At 36.8% G+C, this 21,410-nt stretch overlaps 1 protein-coding gene across 1 annotated transcript in view; it reads left to right on the top strand.

The window, feature by feature from the left end:
* The first annotated feature begins 237 nt into the window (after positions 1-237).
* ZCCHC7 (zinc finger CCHC-type containing 7) overlaps positions 238-21,410 on the top strand; it is a 156,436-nt gene continuing 135,263 nt past the window's right edge. Inside the window, exons 1-2 of the mRNA XM_034774271.1 lie at positions 238-369; positions 7,476-8,184. Of these exons, the coding sequence (XP_034630162.1) occupies positions 7,500-8,184 (685 nt within the window). The 5' untranslated portion in view covers positions 238-369; positions 7,476-7,499. The remainder of the gene's footprint in view (positions 370-7,475; positions 8,185-21,410) is intronic.

Raw genomic sequence — 21,410 nt, 5'->3', positions numbered from 1 at the left:
GTAACTCTTCACAGTCTGCTTTGGTCTTAACTATCTTGAGTAATATTGTATCATCTGCAAACTTTGCCACCTTTTTTGCCCTCTTTTTCAGATCATTTATGAATATGTTGAACAGCACAGGTCTCAGTACAGATCCTTGGAGGACCATGCTATTTACTTCTTTCCATTGTGAAAACTGACCATTTATTTCTTATCTTTTAACCAGTTACTGATCCATGAGAGGACCTTCCCTCCTATCCCATGACTTTGCTTAAAAGCCTTTGGTGTGAGACCTTGTCAAATGCATTTTGCAAGTCCAAATACACTCTATCCACTGGCTCATCCTCGTCCACATGATTGTTGACCTCCTCAAAGAATTCTAATAGATTGGTGAGGCATGAGTTCCCTTTACAAACGCCATTTTGACTCTTCCCCACATATTGTGCTCACCTTTGTGTCTGATGATTCTGTTTAAGACACCATTTTTGTCTCAGATTCAATTTTTTCTTGTTTAAAGCAGTTTTCACTCTACTTGAAAACTATTTCTCTCCATTTGAACAAACTACAAACATGCTAGAAAACTAACATTTCAAGAAAGAGCACTTAGTCTCTCCTGTTGCTTCTTATTTGTTTGGATAGGCTGCTGTTTAGCAATGCAAGCTATCCTCCCTTTGCCTGTGAAGTAATCATAAATGGCAGGGTTACTTTATCCATTAGTGTCAACCTCATGGTGCCCTCCATCTACTTCTATGCTACTTGAAACTGGGATAAAAGACACTTAGATACATCCTGTGTCAGCTCTGGTGCAGGATGGATTAAAATGATTTCAATTTAAATAAAACGTGTTTCAATTTAAATAGATTTGTTTAAAGATTAATTTAAATTTACAGCCATCTATCTGAAGTTCTGTTAGAATAATTTAAAACGTTAAAAACACCAGTTCAGTAAGTTAGAAAGACATTATGCATTGCATATCTTCAGTTGTCATAGTGGTATTATTCATGATACATGAACTGTGTAGCGCTTTAGCCTATTTAATTAAATATGGATAAAATGGAATAGAGATTTTCTAGTCTGGACTCTAAGTGTTACAGGTATTATCCAAATCTCAAATGATTTAAATCTGAACAAGCTGGTGGGGATTGAATAGGTTTTGGCCGTTCTCTGAGACCATTGATTTTTCTAGAACAGAATATCTTCATTTGCTGCTTTGTTTTGTTTTGTTTTTCATACTTGGGAAAAAGACTAGCTATTCTCCTTTCTCTTGTACCTACTCCATTAAACAATACAACACATCTTTATTTTGTACAACTTCTTTAATACAGCCTTTGTCCTAAAACAGTTTAGAGTTAAGTAACACCACTACAGAGATTACATAAAAGTACAGGAAGAGAAAAATGAAGATGTATAGGTAGAGCCTTAAATATTTACCAGAGACCCCTGCCATCGCAGGGCCTTCTGACCGCAGTAGAGGTCTGCCGCTCTTTCCTTCCTCAGTATCTTGGCTTCTGCTGGGGCCTTATCCCTTCTCATTCTGTTTTTTCTGTAGCCTCTTTCCCATCCTGGATTAGCTCAAATGCCTTTAATGCTAATATTCTTAGCAGCAACCAGCCAGTGTAAGTATCATGTCAATTTTGCTCTTCAGTTTTATTGCCGTCCATCTGGTATTAAGTAGCATCAGAGAAACTGAATAGATTTGTCAATTCTGTTGGCTGCTGCTGTGTGAAGATTTGAGCTGTAGCAGGTGCACTGGAGGTGACTACAGACTCAGGGAAAAAACACGCCAGAGGTCCACATTTGAAAGGCTGTCTTTGCAGCTACAAGGGCATAGAGTGTTAAAAAAGAAGTTTTCAATTTACATTTAAAATAAGATGGAGAGTTATTTAAGCAGGAGTTGTCTTCCGGATGGCAAGAGAAGTAGAGGAAAAGGCCATTGTACCATCTGTGTGCTATATGTTGGGACTAGCAGGAGGACAGTACTAGATTAGTAGAGGAATTATGGGGAGAGTGGAGGATGTAACAGAGACACAGGGTATGTGAAGTTGGTTCGAGCAAGTCCATGAAGAATATTTAATATAAGGGGTACTATTCTTCCCAATGCAGGGTGGTGGTGGTGGCGGCAAGGGATAGCATTGGATGCCAGACCACCCAGTTGGCTGTTGTGCACAACACCCTCTAGCATGCATAAATGCTGTTTTCTGAATGTTCCAGACAGTACCTTCTCAACTGTGGTCAATGAAGGAGCTTCCTGCAAGAGAATGTGTTTTACTAGCTATTATTCCAGAGCTTTATTTGGTACGACTGTTGGATAGTCTTTCTCCATCCTGTAAAAAGCAACAGAGTCCTGTGGCACCTTATAGACTAACAGACGTATTGGAGCATGAGCTTTCGAAAGCTTATGCGCCAATACGTCTGTTAGTCTATAAGGTGCCACAGGACTCTTTGTCGCTTTTTACAGATCCAGACTAACACGGCTACCCCTCTGATACTTTCTCCATCCTGTAACTCTGCCTTCTAGTCAGTAACTACACCTTGCTCTTTTCCGCCCTCCCCCTCATCCCCTAGAATGTTTGTCATTTTTCAATCACATGATACTATTTAAAAAAAAATCTCTCTCTTAAGAAACTTATTTGTTAAATGGCTATACAGGAAACCACTGTCAAATGCACAATGTAAATAAGTTGAAAAAAACACAATGGTTTTTTCTCTAATCTCTTTATTTTAGAATTCTAGGACGTTGCTTGTAACAACAGTGGTTTAAAAAATGTCAGACAAGCGTGACTTTTGTTTTTAAACTTGGCTATGTTCTTTTAATTGGGTTGTTCTCATTTAGTGTCCAAGAGACGCTGCCAGCCATTTTGCAACCATTACTGTTCTTTGCCTGTGGCACAAAGCAGTTTAGTCTCCTGAGGACTAAAATGCCTTAATTTAACTGAAGTCATTGGGCTCAACACAGGGATATTTGCGTGAAACTCAGTAGCCTGTGATAGATCGGGCTAGATGATCTAATGGTACCTTCTGGTCTGAACTCTAGGACATATTAAGGGAAGCCTTGCACCAAAAGTTGTGCCCGTGGCTCAGTTAGCTACCGCATTTGGCCAAATCCCTGCACCTTTTGTATATTAGCACCAGGACCGTGACATGGATCTTGAGGCAGTGTGGAGTGTGAATCACCACTGTGATGTGCTCTTATTGGTCTGTATTACCTAGGAAAATGGTGGACCAGCTGAAGCTTCTGCTTGGCTTTCACACTCAAACCCAAGGGAGTGCTTTGTGGTAGTCCAGCATAAAGGTGACAAGCATCAGTCCCTTTGGGTAGCCCCACATCTGAAAGGAAATATCCTCTTTAGTTGAAGATCGAAAAAAGCATTTCTGGCTATTTGAATGTCAATAGGAGTTCAGTAAGATTCCAGGACTTCCCCATCACAGTCTGAGTGCAGATGTCCTCAACAGAGGATGAAGGGAAAGCTCTGTCAATTTCTGTCAAGGGCTTTCTCTTTTCCTACCAATAGAATTTCAGTTTTCCTTGGCTAGAGATTGACCGGCCACTTTTCATCCAAGTATTTTTTCTCACTCCAGCACTAGAAAGTATGAGTAAAGTTATTGCCCATTTTTGGTGAGAATGAGATGGAGAGCTGGATGCCATCCAGCTTATTGGTGATAAAGCCTGTAGTATCTCATCTCCTCAGTGATCTGACATATATGCTGAAGAAGAGAGGAGACACGATTGATCTCTGTAAGACTCCCCAGTTCAAGAGCCTCGGGGAGAAGGAGGAGCAGTTAGACTCCAGAGGATCAGGACGGATAACTATCTGACAGGAGAGAATGAATAGACGTTAATGGGGATGGCCCAAATTGCTCTAATGTTGTCTAGATGAATTAGCAGCACCTCATGATCAAGTGTCAAAGAGTGCTAATAGATCTAACATTGGATGCTTATGTTTTTGGTCATGGCTCACTTAACCAACTTCTCAATAACTTTGTCTAGAATGTGAGGGTTAAAGACACAACAATAATAGGCAAGATTATTTGAGTTGAGTGATGGCTTCTTGAACACCAGCCAAACTATTGCTTTTTAACCGTGATGGTGGGCTCACCTTGTTGAAGGAAGTAGTCTATACTTGCTTTCGAAAATCACAGATTATTAGTCTAAGGTGGCATAAGGTTGCTTGATTGGGTAAAAGCTCTGTCCAGGAAGGTGGTATGTTCCTCATCCTCTGCTCTGATTCTGTCTGTTTGGACCTGGAGAGTTTATATTGAGTTTGAGTGATTCATTGCCAACCCCTGTGCCTCCGAAAGTAATATAAGGGCTCTTCAAGGTAAATGCTAATTGAGTCAGAGATTGTCTGAAATCAGTGTTTGTACTTTAGCTATTACAGTTCAGCTAGTCAAGATTTTACAGATGCTATGGCAGAAGTTTTTTTTAAACATTTCTCTCAGTTGAAGCATAGAATTGCATAAATTTGTTTGGTCCTAATCCTATTTGAATACATTTTGTGTCACTATGTTCTAATCTCATTCTCTCATGCTTTATCTAGCATAGGTCATCAGTGAACCAAGACAATGGGAGGAAGGTGTGTCTAATGGCCAGTGCACCAAGAGTAGTGGACAACAGATGACTGTAGGGCCTTGCCAGACTATCATTGCACTGGTCATGTAGCTAAATAGGGCTCTCTGTCACGGTGTTCTTTCTGGAAACTCAATGGGCTGATGAGTCTCCTCTAGTGGACCCACTAATTCAGAGGGATCCTAGACAGAATGTTGTAGTTGTCATGGTGTAGAAGAGATTTCATGCTAGATAGAAGTGTCATATTTATGGGTATTAAAGTCTCCCAAATTTATAAATATTGGAGACTCCAGTACCAGGCCAGAAAGTAACTCAATTAGCTGTGTTAAGAAATGGTCAGAAATTTTTTGATGGAACTGAATTTTTTCTTAAAACTGAAATTTCATTGGAAAGGGCAGGTTTTGACAAACTTTCTAACCCCCCAAAAAAGTTTTTTTTTATTTTTATTTTTTTTAAATTTGTCAAAATGTCCCATCTTGTTTTTCAGTTGTTTTTGGTTCAAAATGACGTGTCATTTTGAAATTGAACTTAATGTATTATCTAAAAAAAAGTTTTTAAAAAGGTCAAAACCAAACCAAAATGTTTTGCTTCACCGGAACCATTAAGTTTTTCACTTTGTGAAATATTTTGAGATTTTGACTGTTGTCTCTATTCAGAACAGGAATGTTTTTTGAGTTTTCAAAAATTCTCGCAGTATGGGAATGATATTTCCTGCCCAGCCCTAGTGATAAGCCAAGGGCTGTGAAACAGTAGGATTCCTATGCTGTCCTTGTCTCTGTCCTTGGATTTTCCCATCAGAAGATCATGTTAATCTTTGCTGTGAGCTCAGCAATTTTGGGATGAGGCTGAATTATAAGACTCTCTTCAAATTGTTGGTGGGTACACCATTTCAAATGCAGATTTAAATTAGAGAGGGTGCAAAACCCCTTGTTCAGTGGTCATAAGCATTATTTTTTTCTATACTTAAAATTTGCAGTTTGTTTGCAATTTTAGCTACGTTTACAATGTTTACTTTTGCAAAAACTTGTGTATGTAAGGTCACGTTGGGTGCTTTCCTTTTTAGTTTGACCTCACGTAGAATGTTGTTATAGACTGAAAGCTCTTTGGGACAAAGCCAATCTCCTCTTATGTGTATGTACAGTACCTAGCATAATGGGACCCTGAACTTGGGTGTCTTGGTACTACCATAATAGCAATAGTAAATATAGATTTGAATTTTTCATTTATATGGATATATATCCTTTGTGAACTTTAACATGGCCAAACCACCACCTTCCACAGCCAAAAAACTCAGGATATAGCTATACATTGATTAAACACCTGCAGCCGGCCCAGGTCAGCTGACTCGGGCTCGTCAAGGCTGTATACACCTCTACCTCGATATAATGCTGTCCTCGGGAGCCAAAAAATCTTACCGCGTTATAGGTGAAACCGCGTTATATCGAACTTGCTTTGCTCAGCCCTGCCTCCCCCTCGGAGCACTGCTTTACTGCGTTATATCCAAATTCGTGTTATATCGGGTCACGTTATATCGGGGTAGAGGTGTAATTGAAGCGTAGACATTCACACTCAAACTGGAGCCTAGGCTCTGGGACTCCATGATGGGGCGAGGGTCCTGTCTTAGAGCCTGGGCTCCATCCCGAACCTGAATGTCTGTATGGCTGTTTTACAGCCTCATAGCCCAAGCCCCATGAGCCCAAGTCAGCTGACCTAGGCTGGCTGAGGGTGTTTAATTGCTGTGTAGACATACTCTCGGAGTCCAGTCTTGTATTTTTTACATATTCAGAAAGGTCCTTTTTCTTGAGTAGTTTTATTGTGTCCAGAAATGCAAGATCAGGCTTTAAAGAGGAAAGGAAAATACCTTTTCCTGTACGTAATGTGAACCATTTTTAAAGTTATGTTTCCAAAACAAATGGACAAGCTGTGAAATTTGAACGGCAATTCTGCATTGAAAAATGACACTAAAAATTCTTACTCAGTAGACTTGGTCTCTCTGTGTATCCAGAGTGGCGTTTTACTTTACTATGTTTTTACACTTTTTACCCATGTTAGCACTACAGAGCCAGCTATGGGAGAGTGAGCTGGATTCTATTCATATTATCAGAAGAACTATAATCTAAGTTCCAGTTGCAGATTTCTTATTTTTCATGATACATGAATCAGAAATAACTTATCTTGTCTGCTAGACACCAGAGGAATGTTATAAATCTGAAATCTCGGGTTCTGTTCCTGGCTCTGGGTGGGAGTGAGTAGTGGTTACAAGTTTGGCACATTTATTCTAAAATGCAGTATTCCTGAGTGGAAGAGATATGAGACTTAGGTTCTATTCCCAGCTCTGTCATAAGTGGTCTTAGTATCTCTTTTGTAAAATGGGTGAATGGTATCTGCCTGCTTGATGTGCAAATATGAGGCATTGCTCAGTAATAAAGACTGTGAAGTACTCAGAATTAATACCGGTACAGTAATTGAAAGCGCTAAAGCTAAAACGCAGGATCTTCTCTTGGCTTCCAACTGAGTCCTGAGCTCTGGTTTTGTGTCTACCATGTAGGAGGGTTACTGGGGACTAGGATTGTTAAATGCAATTGTCATGACTGAGTCAAAACAGCTGAGGTTAAAATGAAACTCAAAGTGCAACCTTACTATAGCATTTGCTATTGTGAATGTTATAATTAATGTTTCCGGTATCATAAATCTGCTTGGTGTGATGTCATTGTCTGTGTTCATAGCTCTGTGATTGTCCACAGAAACACCTACTAATTTTCTGTGGATATTATGTAGTTAACTATTGTTTGCATTAAAGAGTGGTATGAATGATGTTTTAAGTATTTAAAAGGCTTCTGCTATTACAGATGGAAAAAGTATTACATTTTCATGGAGTTTCTGGACCTATTTACTTGGCATTACTGATATGGTGTTTTATTTTTCCTAGATACGGGTCTACTTTCTTTCCAGAATGTTCGGGGGTCATGGAGACATAGAAACATATGATGATGACCTTTATCGTGAGGAGTCATCCAGCGAACTAAGTGTTGACAGTGAGGTAGAATTTCATCTCTACAGCCAGGTCCATTATGCACAGAGTCTTGGAAAAGTCAATGGGCAGGAAGAGAATGAGGAGATAGTGGACTCTGTAGAGAAGCAAGTTCAGAGTTCAGTTTTGATCAATAAATTGGACCAGGGCAAGAACCGTATATTTTCGGACAATGAGGTTATTCAGATTTCAGATGGCCCTGAGGTCATCATCTTGTCTGACACACCTGATGAAGACAGTGTTTACAAAAGCAAAGTGAAGAAGACAGCAACCTCCCTAACACCAGCTAAACAATATAGTCAACCAGGATGCTCCACACGGAACCCTGCTAGAGCTTCTGCACCCACTACCTTGGATTCTGATGCAAAAAAGTCAAGTAAAGAGAAAAGGGCTAGTGAGAAGTCTAAACCAACTTCTGCTGGTAGAGTACGCGTGATCCAAGAGATTCTGGTAATAGAGGATAGCTCAAATGATGAGGAAGAAGAGGAGAGCACGATCTCTGAAAGTGATAATGTGGAGAGCTGGATGCTATTGGGATGTGATACAGATGTCAGAGATGAAAATATCATTTTGAACATTGAAGGCTGTGGAACTGCTGTCAGTGAAGGTCAGTACTTTTGTGTAGATAACACTGAATAGAGTAAAGGAGCTGATGGAAAGATCTGGTTACCATGATATTGATGTCAATATTATAAAGGAAAAATAAAGGGAAAGAAGTAGATGCAGTGCAAGGTGGCAAAAACCAAAAGGAGGAAATTGTAAAGTGGGATGGCAGACATAAAATATGATGTAGCAGATAATTGTTAATACTGTTGTGTATTATTTGAGTAGTGCCAGACATGTGCATAGTGCTTTGCAGAGAAGCAAATGACAGTCTCTCTACTCCAAAGAACTGACAAAGAGAGAGGAGGGAATTCAGAAGGACTTGAATTAGTTAAATAAAACTATTACTGAGAAATAAACTGGGGGGGGGAGATAAACCAATATTTGGGAAGCAAGAATAGAAATAAGAAAGATATATAACGGTTAATTATTGTGATCAAGGCAAATTAGTAGGTAGTGAAAATATAGCAATGTCAAGAGAAATTTGAGAATAAGCAAAATTGGAGGGAGAAATCAAAACTAAGACTACTGAAAAATACAGTAGGAGAAGGGTATAATCTCTGTGGTCAATGTAAATAATTCAATTATACTGAGACTTAGCTGTTTTCTAAAAGTTACTATCAACAATATACAAATCCTGCATGAAATAGTACACAGTCATTCCTAAACAGCAGGATTATTGGTATCTAGCTTTTTGGTATATTTTAAAATACGTTTCCAAGTTACTGTAGAGGAAAGTCCGTGAAGATGAGGTAATTCAAAGAATTGATTGTAGAGACCTGTTCTTAGCAAGTCCTTTCCATGGTGAAGTTATCACATTGGCCGCACGTTGTGATGATTATTTTATTGCTAGGATAATATGTATTCTGGAACCAATGACTGAAAAATCTACTTGACTGTCATCTTCCCTTTCCCTGTGCATGCTAGTCTCTCGCTGCACTGAGATAATTTCCAGAAACAGTGTCCCCTGTCAGTCACTTGAGAGGGAGCGTTGCTGTCAGATATTGATTCAGTACAGTAAGGCCTGTCAGGTCACCTGTAGCAGTTAGGGCCTTCACTCAGCTTTGACTCTCAAATATATGGGTAGCACTTTCTCAGCCCTATATTGCTTTAGTTTTCTTTTGGTGCCCACAAATGACACACTAAGTAGTTATGGGTGTTGAGGGAGACATTCTTAGTTGCTAATATGTGGACTAATATCAGCAAGCAGGAGATTGCTTCAGAATTATTGTTCAAATGGTTAGCACTATTGCCCACATATTTGTAATAAGGGAGGAAGCCAGAAATATGTCTTCTTCCCTTCTTTAAATTGTCTGTTCTTTGCCTCTATTCTGTAACATTCCCACCTACAGAATGTGTTTTTCTCCGGTTTGCTTTTCTGTAGTTACTTGCTAAATAGATTATAACACACATCACAATGTGTTGCTTTGAGACCATTGTGCGGCTGCCCATTGCACAAAAAAATTGCTGTGCGCATTGTTCTCAAATCAATGGCAAGTATAGTGGTACAGAACACAAGTTGCCACATCACATTTCCAGATTGTCACGTTCTCTTATCAAATATGTTTTCTCCCTTTACATCTCTTTTAAAAATAATTTAAAAGTATTATAGATAAGTATTAAAACCCAATTTTACAACATTTTATTTGATTGTTTTCTTTTTATATTTTCACATTTTCTTTCCTTTCTTCAAAACCACAACTGTGTCATGGCAGTATAAAGTATATATGTTTCTTGAATAGAATGCTTTGTGGCTTTCAGGCAGCAAATGTACCAGGACATTCGGTAATACAGTTTGTGCATAGCAAAATGATACTTTGCAAGTGGTAACTTGTGTACATGTCACTTTTGTTTGGTCATTTTATATTGTTCAGTGAATAACCATATTGGACAGGCAAGGTGATCAATTTATTTTCTGACACTACACATCCTTTGTAGGCTTACCTATAGGAATTGCCCATGGTGGTTCTAAAAATTATCCCACAGCAGAATATAGAAAAATGTGTAAAGAATACGTAAGCTTTTTATATTACATGAAAAAAGTACATTATGCATTTTTTGGAGATACTTTGTAATCAATTTATCAAAATAGTGATTTTACTAGATGTGATACCAATGTGAAAATTCAAATCTTTGTTCTCTTATTGCACTACCATAATTTTGTTGTGCAGCTGCCTAAACTCAAAGAGTAGCGTTTAGAAAAATTAACTCGTGGCTAATATCCAGAGGTAGTTTTGTCTCATTTGCAGTGAAGCCCTTCAGAAATCCTTCCCATGTTTTTGACTAGCATCAGTAATGGTATTGTCAAGGGTAATCTCATGCTTTATGATTTACAGAACAGTGATCAGTTACACTGTGGAGTCTGGTACCATGTTGTAGCCTTCTTTCAAATATGTGCATAGAACTTAATTTGTTTTTGTTCAGGCATTATTTCCTCCTTTCACATGTATTTACTCTGCAAAACATCTCAAGACTTACACAGTTTTTTCTGTTTAAAAGGTGCAAGCTAATGATGACATGTTTGAGAGTAGTCTAATGTATGTGAGAGCCAGAAAGGAACTGTGTGCTCTGAGCCTAAACCCCCAGCCTGAACACAAAAGACTGAGAGGTAAAGTGTAGCATGCTTCTTGGAAGAGGTGTAGGTTAAATCAGTATATGTCTGTATTTTGACTGAAATTCAAACAACCTTTATTCAAGCATACACAATACAGAAAAGTTTGCTCCATCTGGTATTTTGTTTCTAAAACAAATACAGTGATGTCGAAGGTAAAAACGACACAGGGCTGAAAATTATTTTTGTCTTTTGCTGGTATAAAAGTAAAAACCAAAAGAGTATTTGAATATTTATTAATACATTCAAACATAGTGGATTAATGGATAACTGTAACATATCAATTTTAAGGCGCAAAACCTGCAAATCTTCAATATCTAATATATCCATAATTTATTTATTGAGCTTCACAGCATCATCTCTCAGGTGCTGTGGACTCCAAGTACAGTGATTTACTGAAACTTGAACACAGTCATGTCAAATCAAAAGAAGAAAAGGAAAAACAAGGTGTTAATTTTTTTTATTGTAATTGTATTAGCAAATTATTCTTTCAGAGACTTATTTCCTTTAATTCAGGTAGGAATTATTTTGAGAAATATTTTTAGTTATACTCTCAGAATGTTTGGGACACAGGATTAAACGTCACTTCTGTTGATTTACTGTGAATACCTACTATGTAAATTATTACTTTTTAAGGCTTTTAACATGAGTGTAGGGGGGATATAACATTTAATGACTGGTATCAGAGGGGTAGCCATATTAGTCTGGATCTGTAAAAAGCAACAGAGTCCTGTGGCACCTTATAGACTAACAGATAACATTTAATGACTGGTGAAACCTTTATTTTTTGCCAAAGTTACTTATGGCTGTATAAATTTGAGAGACCTCCTGTGACAGTCTGTTGGTATATGTAGTGCCCAGTTTGATTCACACTAAAAAGGGAATGAAACTTGCACAATACTGTGGCTATTGGAGTGGCCTGTTGTGTCAATCATTTGGTGGGCCTGTCTTTGTGCTTGAGACATGGAGATAAAGATACTGAGGTTCCACTAGAATAAAAAATTACTACTCCAGGGAAAGAAATGAAGCACCCCTCCTAATTGGGTTACGTTTTCTACATCTTATTTGCCACCATAGTTAAAGCTAAGAACTACATTATTTTTAAATTATAAAAACAAAGAACATCCTTCCTTGGTTCCCCCAGCGCGCACACAGAATCCCTTCCATACATAAACTTCCTGTCTCTAGTCTGTGTCTATTATGGTGGTACTTAGAAGAGATGGAAAAGCATACAGTGACCTGTACTTTCCATTGAGACAGAAAGATGTGTTCCTTTTATGCTGGGAAGAAGTGTTTTGGTGCCTGCTGCATAAATCAAACTGCTTCTGCTATTTCTATTTTGAATTAAAATTCTGAAAATTTTAAATCATGCTGTTCAAATTCCTAATCTGTGCATCATGGCTCTTAGGTACGTATATGAAAGCCTTTGTATTTTTACCCTTCCTTCAGCCTCCCTAAAGATTCATGGTACCCTTTACATTTTGGTTTTATTTCAATTTCCCACCAGTATTTTTTTTTTTTTTTTTTTTTACCAAAGCTCGTTATGACACCATGATCCTGGTGAGTGCAATTTTTAATCACAGCTATGCAGCAATATCTGACTAAGCTTTTTTATTTGAGGAGACGAGGGTAGGTGCTGGCTTTCTTGTTTCCTGCGGAGGTGTCTCTGGAACTCTGCAAATAGCTATTGTTTCTCCAGTGATTCTGATGGGTCTCACCCTGATCTCAGTTTTATATTACGAGGTTGCATATGGCTTGAAATTGATCAAGGCTGTCAAAATTTCATGAAGCAAGTTAGAGCCAAAGGGAGAGTGACCAACAGTGACCATATCTCTTTCTCCCTATATGTGTTCCCTATGTACATTGGCTCTTTTTTTAGCCTTCCATGTGTGATATTTTTGAAGGTACGTTCCACTGCTTTTGCCGTTTTGCACAACGAAAGGGAATGATTTTTTTTTTTTCATTTGGCATTTTAAGCAGGGATTATCTTCTAGAGTTGGACCTTTACTGTGTATTTCCAGGATATGTAAATGCTTTGTGCATGAGACAAAGATAGAGACAACAATAGCAGATTTTTATTTTGTAAATATATAAAATTAATTTTTGAGGCAGACGTATCCCAGATCTTTGAAAGATGGGCTTTCACCTCCTCTTCTCTACCGCAATCAGGGTATGTATGATGAGAGGGCTAATCTCCTGTAGCTGCCAAGATTTCATCCATTCCCTCATTAAGGGCCATCTTTTAACATATTTCCTCTCCTGTATTTAGCACTAGTCTTAATCTCTGCACTTTTTCTACATGTGGAGAGACAGTTTTCAAAGTTGCAGCATTGACGATCACCCTAAGGGGTGCAAAAATGATTTATCTTCTATCCCCCCTGCCCCATCAGTGACAAAGTGTGTTACTTAGACAACGTTTTCTGCTATTACCCGTTTGTAGAGTGCAATTCCGAAGGTGCTTATTGAACCCAAAAATCCCAGGAAGCAACACATGTTATTCTCCACTGGGCCATTGGAAAGGCTACTTGTATTTTTAACTAACACAATAGGTCAACTTTTTGAAAGAGTGTTTGAGGTATCACTTCTGGCAACTAGAAATTGCTATTAAAAGTAACAAATACTGGATATCGCTTGTTCTGGTAAACAGCGTTAAATTCAAATGCCCTTTATGGTCACTGCTCAGCAGACTGAAAACCTCATTAGAAACTCTGGAACCTTCTTAGCAGCTTTGGCTGGCGTTGTAATAACATTTTGGGATGTTGACACAACATGAGATATTTTAACTAATTTACGTGTTCTTCGCACATAGCAGATACTGTTTGGGATCCCAGCACATGATAGCTTGTCTTCCAGCAGCTGCGCTCCAGATTAGATTTCCGATTTAACTTTTTATTCACATATAGTATCTATTTTCTTCCAACAATGATCAATACCTCAACCAAAAAGTGTGTGCACCCAGGATTATGCTCTACTCTTTTATTTAAACATTTCACTCAGTGATTGCATGAATGCTTTGCTTCTTACAGCTTTGGCTTTGATGGCAAATTCAGACAAATGAAGAACTGAAGACTCAGAGCAGATTGTACAGAATTGAGCCAAAACTTGCCGGTTATTAGAAAATATTTTAAAAGCTATTTATCAAATGATCTTCAGACTCTACAATTTATAATACAGAGTACTTCCTGCTTCTTCTCCTACCTGCCCAACAAAGTGATTTTTAAAATACTGTTTATGGTGGTGTTGCGTAGTGGAACAGACTAATGGCTGACTGACATGTAGGCAGATTATTTACACTCCAGTTTAGGAATTGGCTTACCCTTACTTTGTCAGTACTGAGAAGAAGCCTTTATTAACCATTTTATTGGTTAAAAACAGCGGGATTAATGAGAGAAGAAACACTGGTCATCATCCTGTAAAATAGAAGCTGCTTTTTCCAAAGCAGTTTGCTCATCTTTAACTAACACCTTAGTGTGACTGTCTATCTGTCTGTCTTTTGCTGGGTTTACAAGTCTTGCTAACTGCAAACTTTCCTTGTTAAGCTTCCCTTTACATTACTTACATTTCCCATTCAGCCTACAATGAAATAGTAATGAAAATGTATGCTTTTAAAACAAAGTATCAAATCTGCAAAGACTTTACTTCTTGCCCTATTAATGTTGGGTCGTAACATTTGGCCTTGGAGTGAAGCTTTGCTTAGAAGCAGTAATCATAACAACTACTGCTTATGCAGATATTGGAGTCAAAATGGATAGATATAGCAACCTCAAATACTGCAATCTAAGTGTTTTGGTACTAGTCAGGATCCAAAAAGGAAAAGCCCTTCTTTGACCATCAGTGCTTTACACAGATTCTTCCTGACAGTTGAATTTTGTTAAAATTCCAGTGCTCTGTATTGAATCTGCAAAATTGCTTTGAAACTTAGACTACGATTATAACAATCCTGCCTGCACTAATAGCCCATTTTACTACTTATGAATGTATTTAAGCAAAAGCAGGAAAATCTTTTAAATATTTTTGGGAAAAAAACTTCCTTCTGCCTCTTTACTTTAACATTTTCTTTGATAACCAGTTCTACATACTTGGTCTTTGCAAAATGGCGTATCATCTTTTTATACTACAGCTTTGATATTTTTATAACAATCCCTTATTTTGTTTCTGGATTTTGTTTTTTAATTTGTTTTAGTACATGAGAAATCTTTTGTTCTTTTGATGCTGCAGGAAAAATCTGAATTACCATTTCTTCCTGTCCTCAAAATAAATTTTTTTTTCCTAGTTCTGAAAGGAATTTTTACAGCTGCTTAGCTCAGCAATGAAAGAAAATATATTTTCTCTTCAATGAAATTAGATTCAATTAGAGTTATATCTGTAGTTTTTCATATTTACATTAAGAACCCCCCACTATGGGACAATGTACAAATTTATATCAATTTATGACACCAGAATAACACAGAAAAAGGGTTTTTTGGCAGTGAAAAGGAGTTTTTGTTTAAAATACATTGCTGTTCACAAAGGTTTGCCAACAATATACTGTATCTTTGTTTACTTGAGACATTTCATATTAAGCTTTAACCTTTGAAAAACTGTTGGGCATTACAGTTCAACAACTGTGACTAGTGCTGCTTTAGTTAATTCCCACTCACCCCCCTCCTTTTATGGGTTTATAATTCTCATTTAAGGTTTACTCTGGGCTGAAAAAAGAGAGGTGAATCTTAGCCCAAGAACATTTTGTACACGTCCAGAAATATATTTGGCCAATTAAGATATAAATGTAGCAAACAACAAAAAAAACATGGTATTTTTTGATACACGAAATAATTTACATTTCAATTTAAAATGAAATTTGACATGTTATAAAACCCTACAGTCACTTTCGATATTTCAGTAAAATAAAAATTGGCTGGCAGATTTCTGTTTGAATAGGGCCTCAGTGTCTGATTCTGCTTGCTTGGAGCACAGTTTGAGAGGTGCTGAGCAACCTCAACTTAGATTAAACTCTCATGGCCTAGCCCTATAGGATGTCTCTGAGGAGGAATTGGTGCCTTGCAGGATTGGCGCCTCAGGCCCAGGTCTTGCCCTGAACTCCGTGTGGATGGAGATATCTTGCTGTATGGAGCAGCTTGCGGGATCTGGCCCTGTGTAACTATTTGTGTATGGAGGTTTACTATACATATTTTAAATGCAGACAGAAGACCATGAAAGTAAATAATCTTCTTTTCTAAAAGTTCCAATGCATGTGCTGATATGGTGGTCTCTAAAAGGCTCATTTTATACTTAATTTTATTTTTCAATTTTTGAAGGGCTCTGTTATAATTAATATTATACAGTGTGTGTATTTATAATTATATGCTCACAAATAAGAGGAAATTAATAAAGTTACATGTAACATTATATCACATCAACTAAATTTGAAATTAAGGGTGCTGTCATTAACTTCTGATTTTTTTTCGACATATTGCAGTAGTATTGAATCTGTGTATAACTTTATAATGTGCACTTCTTTTCTTAGAAAAGTTTTAAAACTGATGCTTTATCTTTAATGTGATTTTTTTCTTGCCTTTGTTTGTCAGAACTTAACATTACTTAAATGGAGTGGGAGTTTTTTGTGCATGAATTATTATAACAGTATTCACCCCGGAGCTGTAATAAGCAGTGGGAATCCATCTACCCCTTACTAGATACAGCACATGCATATGGATATTTTGATTAAAAGAAAAAAGTTAATCTTCTTTACGGTGTAATGAGGATACACTTGAATCTCTTGATTATTTTAAAAAAATTAATAAAACTAATAAAGTTCCTTTAGAAATCTCAAAAGATCTAGTCTAAGTCTACCTGCAACCTTAGCAGTCCCTTTTATCTGTACAGATTTCCCTGCCTATTGTGGACCTTAGCTCTAACTAATTTAAATTTCCCATGGCTTTGGGTTGCAGACTAGGTTTTCTGCAAGAGTGCCCATGCTTACATGGTCATATATTCTGGGTGACTTTTTCACTTTTTTTTTTCCCCCGCTGTTTTGTTGATTGTTAAAAGGGGAATTTTTTTCCCACTTCTCTCATCAGTTTGATCTTTCTTCCTTGTCCCATTTATTTGTGTTTCTTACAGGTTGGGAAGAAGTCTTATATTGTAGCTAGATCTCTAGGGACTGGTGGGAAAACTAATTTTGTCCTTTTTTAGTAGAGGTTTAATTTTTTTTAGCAATTAAAAAAATTCAAATAGTTTTTAGGGGGCAACAAGTACAAGAGGAAAGGGGGGGAAACATTTAGTTAAAATAGGTACAAAAGCAAGGAAATGTATATCAACCTTTCATATTAGAATAAATATAACATGCCAAAGTAGAATGAAAAGCAAGAACATGATGACTAATACCATTATTGTGACAATAATTCTGGTTTGTAAAACTGTCTACTGGAAAGAGTTTTACTTTTCCAGGGAGTAAGTAAAATTAAGACTTCTTCCAGTGGAAACTATCTTGCCAATCAATGTTTTAAAATGAAGATGAGTAAGTAAACAAGAAGATTTCATTCTGAGAACTTTTGTGTTATGTTGGTAACTCATGCTATTGAAGAAATTCAAGATTTTGTCACAAATCAGAATTCTGTCCATTTCCTTTTCACATGTGTGACATAATGTAAATGTTTGAAAAATATTATATGAAACTACTGTAGTATCAAATGGCAAGAAAATGCAGCGTTTTAGATGACTTTTAAAGATTGTGTACTAATAACAAAAAAAGGTAGTTCTATGCACCTAAACTCTCACTGAAGACCTTAATTCTTATGAATGTGCTTACAATTGGCATTCAATATTGTGTGTGTGTGTAAATAAAATAATCTGTGTGTATTGTGGCGGAAAAGGCAAATTCTTGGTTTATTAATTCATCTTTATGGGCACAATGGTAAAAAGACCTGATGCAAGTGCTCCACCATATTATTGACATCTGCTAATATTCCCATTAGTAAAAAAAAAAAAAAAAAAAATCCAGTTTATAGAATTTCAGATGTAGCGATTGTGTTGTTTACTCACTTCTACGGGACAAGAACTGACATCTGGATTCAGATAGTCAATATATCTTCATACACACATCATGCTATTCTTTACAAAAGCAGCCAATAATCTACTGTATACACATTTTAAAAAGAGAGCAATCCCAGGCTGTGCTTCATTTTGTACTTTGGCATCTTTAGAGGAGATCACAGCACAGGGACAGATCTATTCTTAGAGTGTAAATCTGGCTGGAGTAACTCTATTAAAGTCTGTGGAGTAACTCTGGATTTAAGGCAGTATAACTGAGACCAGAGTCTGGAAAGTTGTCTGTTAGGTTTAAACCACCCTGGTTTCCCAAGAAAACTCTCAACATTGAATAATTTTCTGTTCTTTTGATGTATTACTAAATTGATAGTACTCCCACCAATTTTAGTAAAGATGGGGAAGCCACCTATGAGTATAGCAGTTCCTGGAAGATACGGCAGTGAGAAGGGGTGGCTCTAAGTTTACATAGAACAATGTGGTTCCAGTGTTCAGCTTTTATTCTATTTTCAAATTACTAAACGACGTCAGTAACGATTGTTGGAGTGACTTGGAGTATTCTTTTTACAGTACACTACCTGACAATTTTACTCTTTATGAATCACCCTGGGAAACTTGCTTTTAAAAGTTACCACAAACTTGACAAGTTCAGGAATTTGGTCTCACCAATTTATCTTATAAAGTGCAATTTTTTGGTTTTGTTTTTAAAATGTTAACAGTTGACAAACCTTTTAGATCTCCAGAGGTGATCTTGTTCTGCCTTTGTATCATTGTGCTGTTTCATCTCTGCTAATACATCTCACAAAGTTTTATCTGGAACGTTAGTTACATGTCTTTAATGTATGCTGAAAACTAATAACATAGCTTGGAGTTACAGAAAACAAGTAACTGTTATTTCTGTGTTTTCAGGGAATACTCATAATGCATGTAGTGCTAGAGAGCTTACTCTGGTGAAAGCTTAGAACTCCCACCTCCAAAATATATATGTTATTTAACAAGTATCTGTATCTCTGGCTGCAAAGATTGATTTTGTGGTTGTCATTAGTTTGCTGCTGTTTCTGTTGAATCCATTTGTTATGTTTATTCAATGCCAAGTTTGATATTGACATTTCTTATATGTATTATTTTCTCAAAAGATGCATACAGCATACTTGTATATGTATTATATGTAACATTGGGAATGGGAAAATACAAAGAGAACAGGATCTGTTGGATACAGCGCATCTCTGTGGCAGATGTACATAAAACCTAATCTTTGTACAGTGTGGATAGGTTTAGGTGCAAATACTGCTTTATTATTGTTGTCAATCTTGTCATATAGGAGGCTATTACAACATATACTTTGACCAAAGTCCGTAAACCTAAAGAAATGTCAAGTGCTCTCCGGGCTTTTTAAATGCTTTATAAACTATTCTCCACCAACTGTTTAAAAAAAAAAAAAAAAAAGTCATGACTGCCAGATGCCTTTTTTCAGTCTTTATTTGAAACTCCATCTGCGTCTTGAAACACTAGAGTTTTTTCTCCCCTTTTAAAGCAGAGGCCGTGAAATACTTATGGTGATTAACAGCCACTGTGGTGACAGTAATAGTTTTAGCTCTATATTTATTTCTCAGTCTAGATACTGCTGTGAAGGTAAGTCAATAAGGTTTCATAAGATTATATCTTGTAGATTGAAAACTTTAGCTTCAGGGGCCTTTCATTTTATAACAATTGTGGGCTCAGAATGAGTGTCTCAATGTGACTATTTGCTCAAACTCATGTAACTCTAACTTGGGACAGTATTTAGGGGAGGGGGAAATAAAGCTTTAGCATTCCCATTTGCTCTGCATTTACTGTGAAATACCTGCCTTTATGTGTCTTTAAAAAGAAAAAAACTACACACAAAAGGGCAGTTGCCAACTTTAAATGCAGATTATTGTAATATTTGAAAATGTTTCTTTAAGATATGACGTAATAATTTCCAACTTTGCTCTTAACAAGTTAGTCATAGTCTGTGTTGTAAATTTCAGAAATTTTGGTAATACAAAACCAAACAAAATTCTTGCATGTGATGTTTGCCCTTCAGTGACATGGAAACTTTTCCATATTATTTGAATTATGTTTCTGTAGAATTATAACTGAGCTGAGCATACGCTCTCGTCAAGGCCTGATAGCCAGTTTTTGCGTGTCTGATTTCTAATATTTATATGGCACATTTATAATTTTATGTTAACAGAAAGAAAAGTTAAAAAGATTAGCCATGGTCTATACACAGTTCAGAAAGCGTGATAGGATGTGAGCAACAGCATTCAAAACTGGCTATTGAAGCAGAGAGAAAATTCAGTTTAGGTTTGTAGTATGTGACTTATTAAATATATTGTAAATATCCCCAAGTGTCTGTGGGTGGGAGGGAGGGTTTGCTCTTAGTGTTTCATTGAAACATTGCTGTATTGACCTTTGATTATAAGGAGATGGGGAAATTTTGATTTTTATTAGTGCGTGTTTATATTTTGTCTAAGTTGTGATGCACCATGCTTTAAAAAATGTTATTTTTTGAGCTTTCAAACTTGCAGGAGTTGAGAGTAAATGTGTAAAGTGTGCTAGTGGTGACTTTCATTTTTGACCACTGGATAAACCTTGAAAAGCAGGCATGCTCTAACATTTTTCTCAGAATTTTACTTTACTTTAATTCAATTCAATTTACTTTTTAAAAAAATGCTAGTATTATTTAGATAACATGGATGTACTATTATGCAACTTGTAGTTCCTCTGGATAACCTTCTGACCCAGGTATGGTTTGAAGTTGGAACTTTTTTTTGTTAGCAAAGTAAATAGTCTTTACAAAAAGAGGGAAAAACAAAAGTAAATTACTTGCCAGTAATGGTATTGCATCATTTAATTTGCACAGGATTTTGTTTACAGGCTTCTGGCATTTGCCAGTATGCTGTATTTGAAGTGTGTTCATGTCACAAAGCCAGTAATGCTGTAGTCCTGTTAACGTCTATGAAAGGAAGCCCAAATAAGTTGAGTATTCCTATTCAATAACCTGCTTTGAAAATGGACTGTCAGAACAGCCTGAAAACTTGAATGTGTCTAAGTGTTGGTTCTTAAAGTTTAGTGTAAGTGCCTCAGTACATACATTTGATTTGTTTACACATCATACATGTTGTTTTATTTGTGTCTTTTATTATTATATCTACACACGTCCTGTTTTCACTTCTGTATGCCAGGCCATTTGTATGTTCTACTTATTAACATAACCACCCCCGCCCCCAAAACTGGACGTTTATCCAGGCAACTTGTTAGATAGTTTTAACTATCATATTACCAATTTCCTTTAATTTAATTCAGTCCAGTATTAAGTTATTACTAAAACTGGAACATAGTTTATACAGGAACATTCTTGACTATACCTGTTATGCCAAGAAGACTCTCAAATCTGTGAGACTAGCCCACCCCTTCTGGAATAGTTTAAAAAAAAAGTCTCAGAAGACTCAAAGGAATTCTTTAAACTCCTAGCAGGGCCAAGGGGTCAATGTCAGATTTAGTCGTGCTGTTATTTTAGCCCAGTCGTCCAGAGAGATGGCTGAAAAGTGAGTCTTTTATTTCTTTTT

This window comes from Trachemys scripta, chromosome 6, assembly GCF_013100865.1.
Source record: "Trachemys scripta elegans isolate TJP31775 chromosome 6, CAS_Tse_1.0, whole genome shotgun sequence".
Lineage (NCBI taxonomy): Eukaryota > Metazoa > Chordata > Testudines > Emydidae > Trachemys > Trachemys scripta.
Note: the sequence above shows the minus strand (reverse complement) of the source record. Positions and strands in the feature narration are given on the sequence as shown.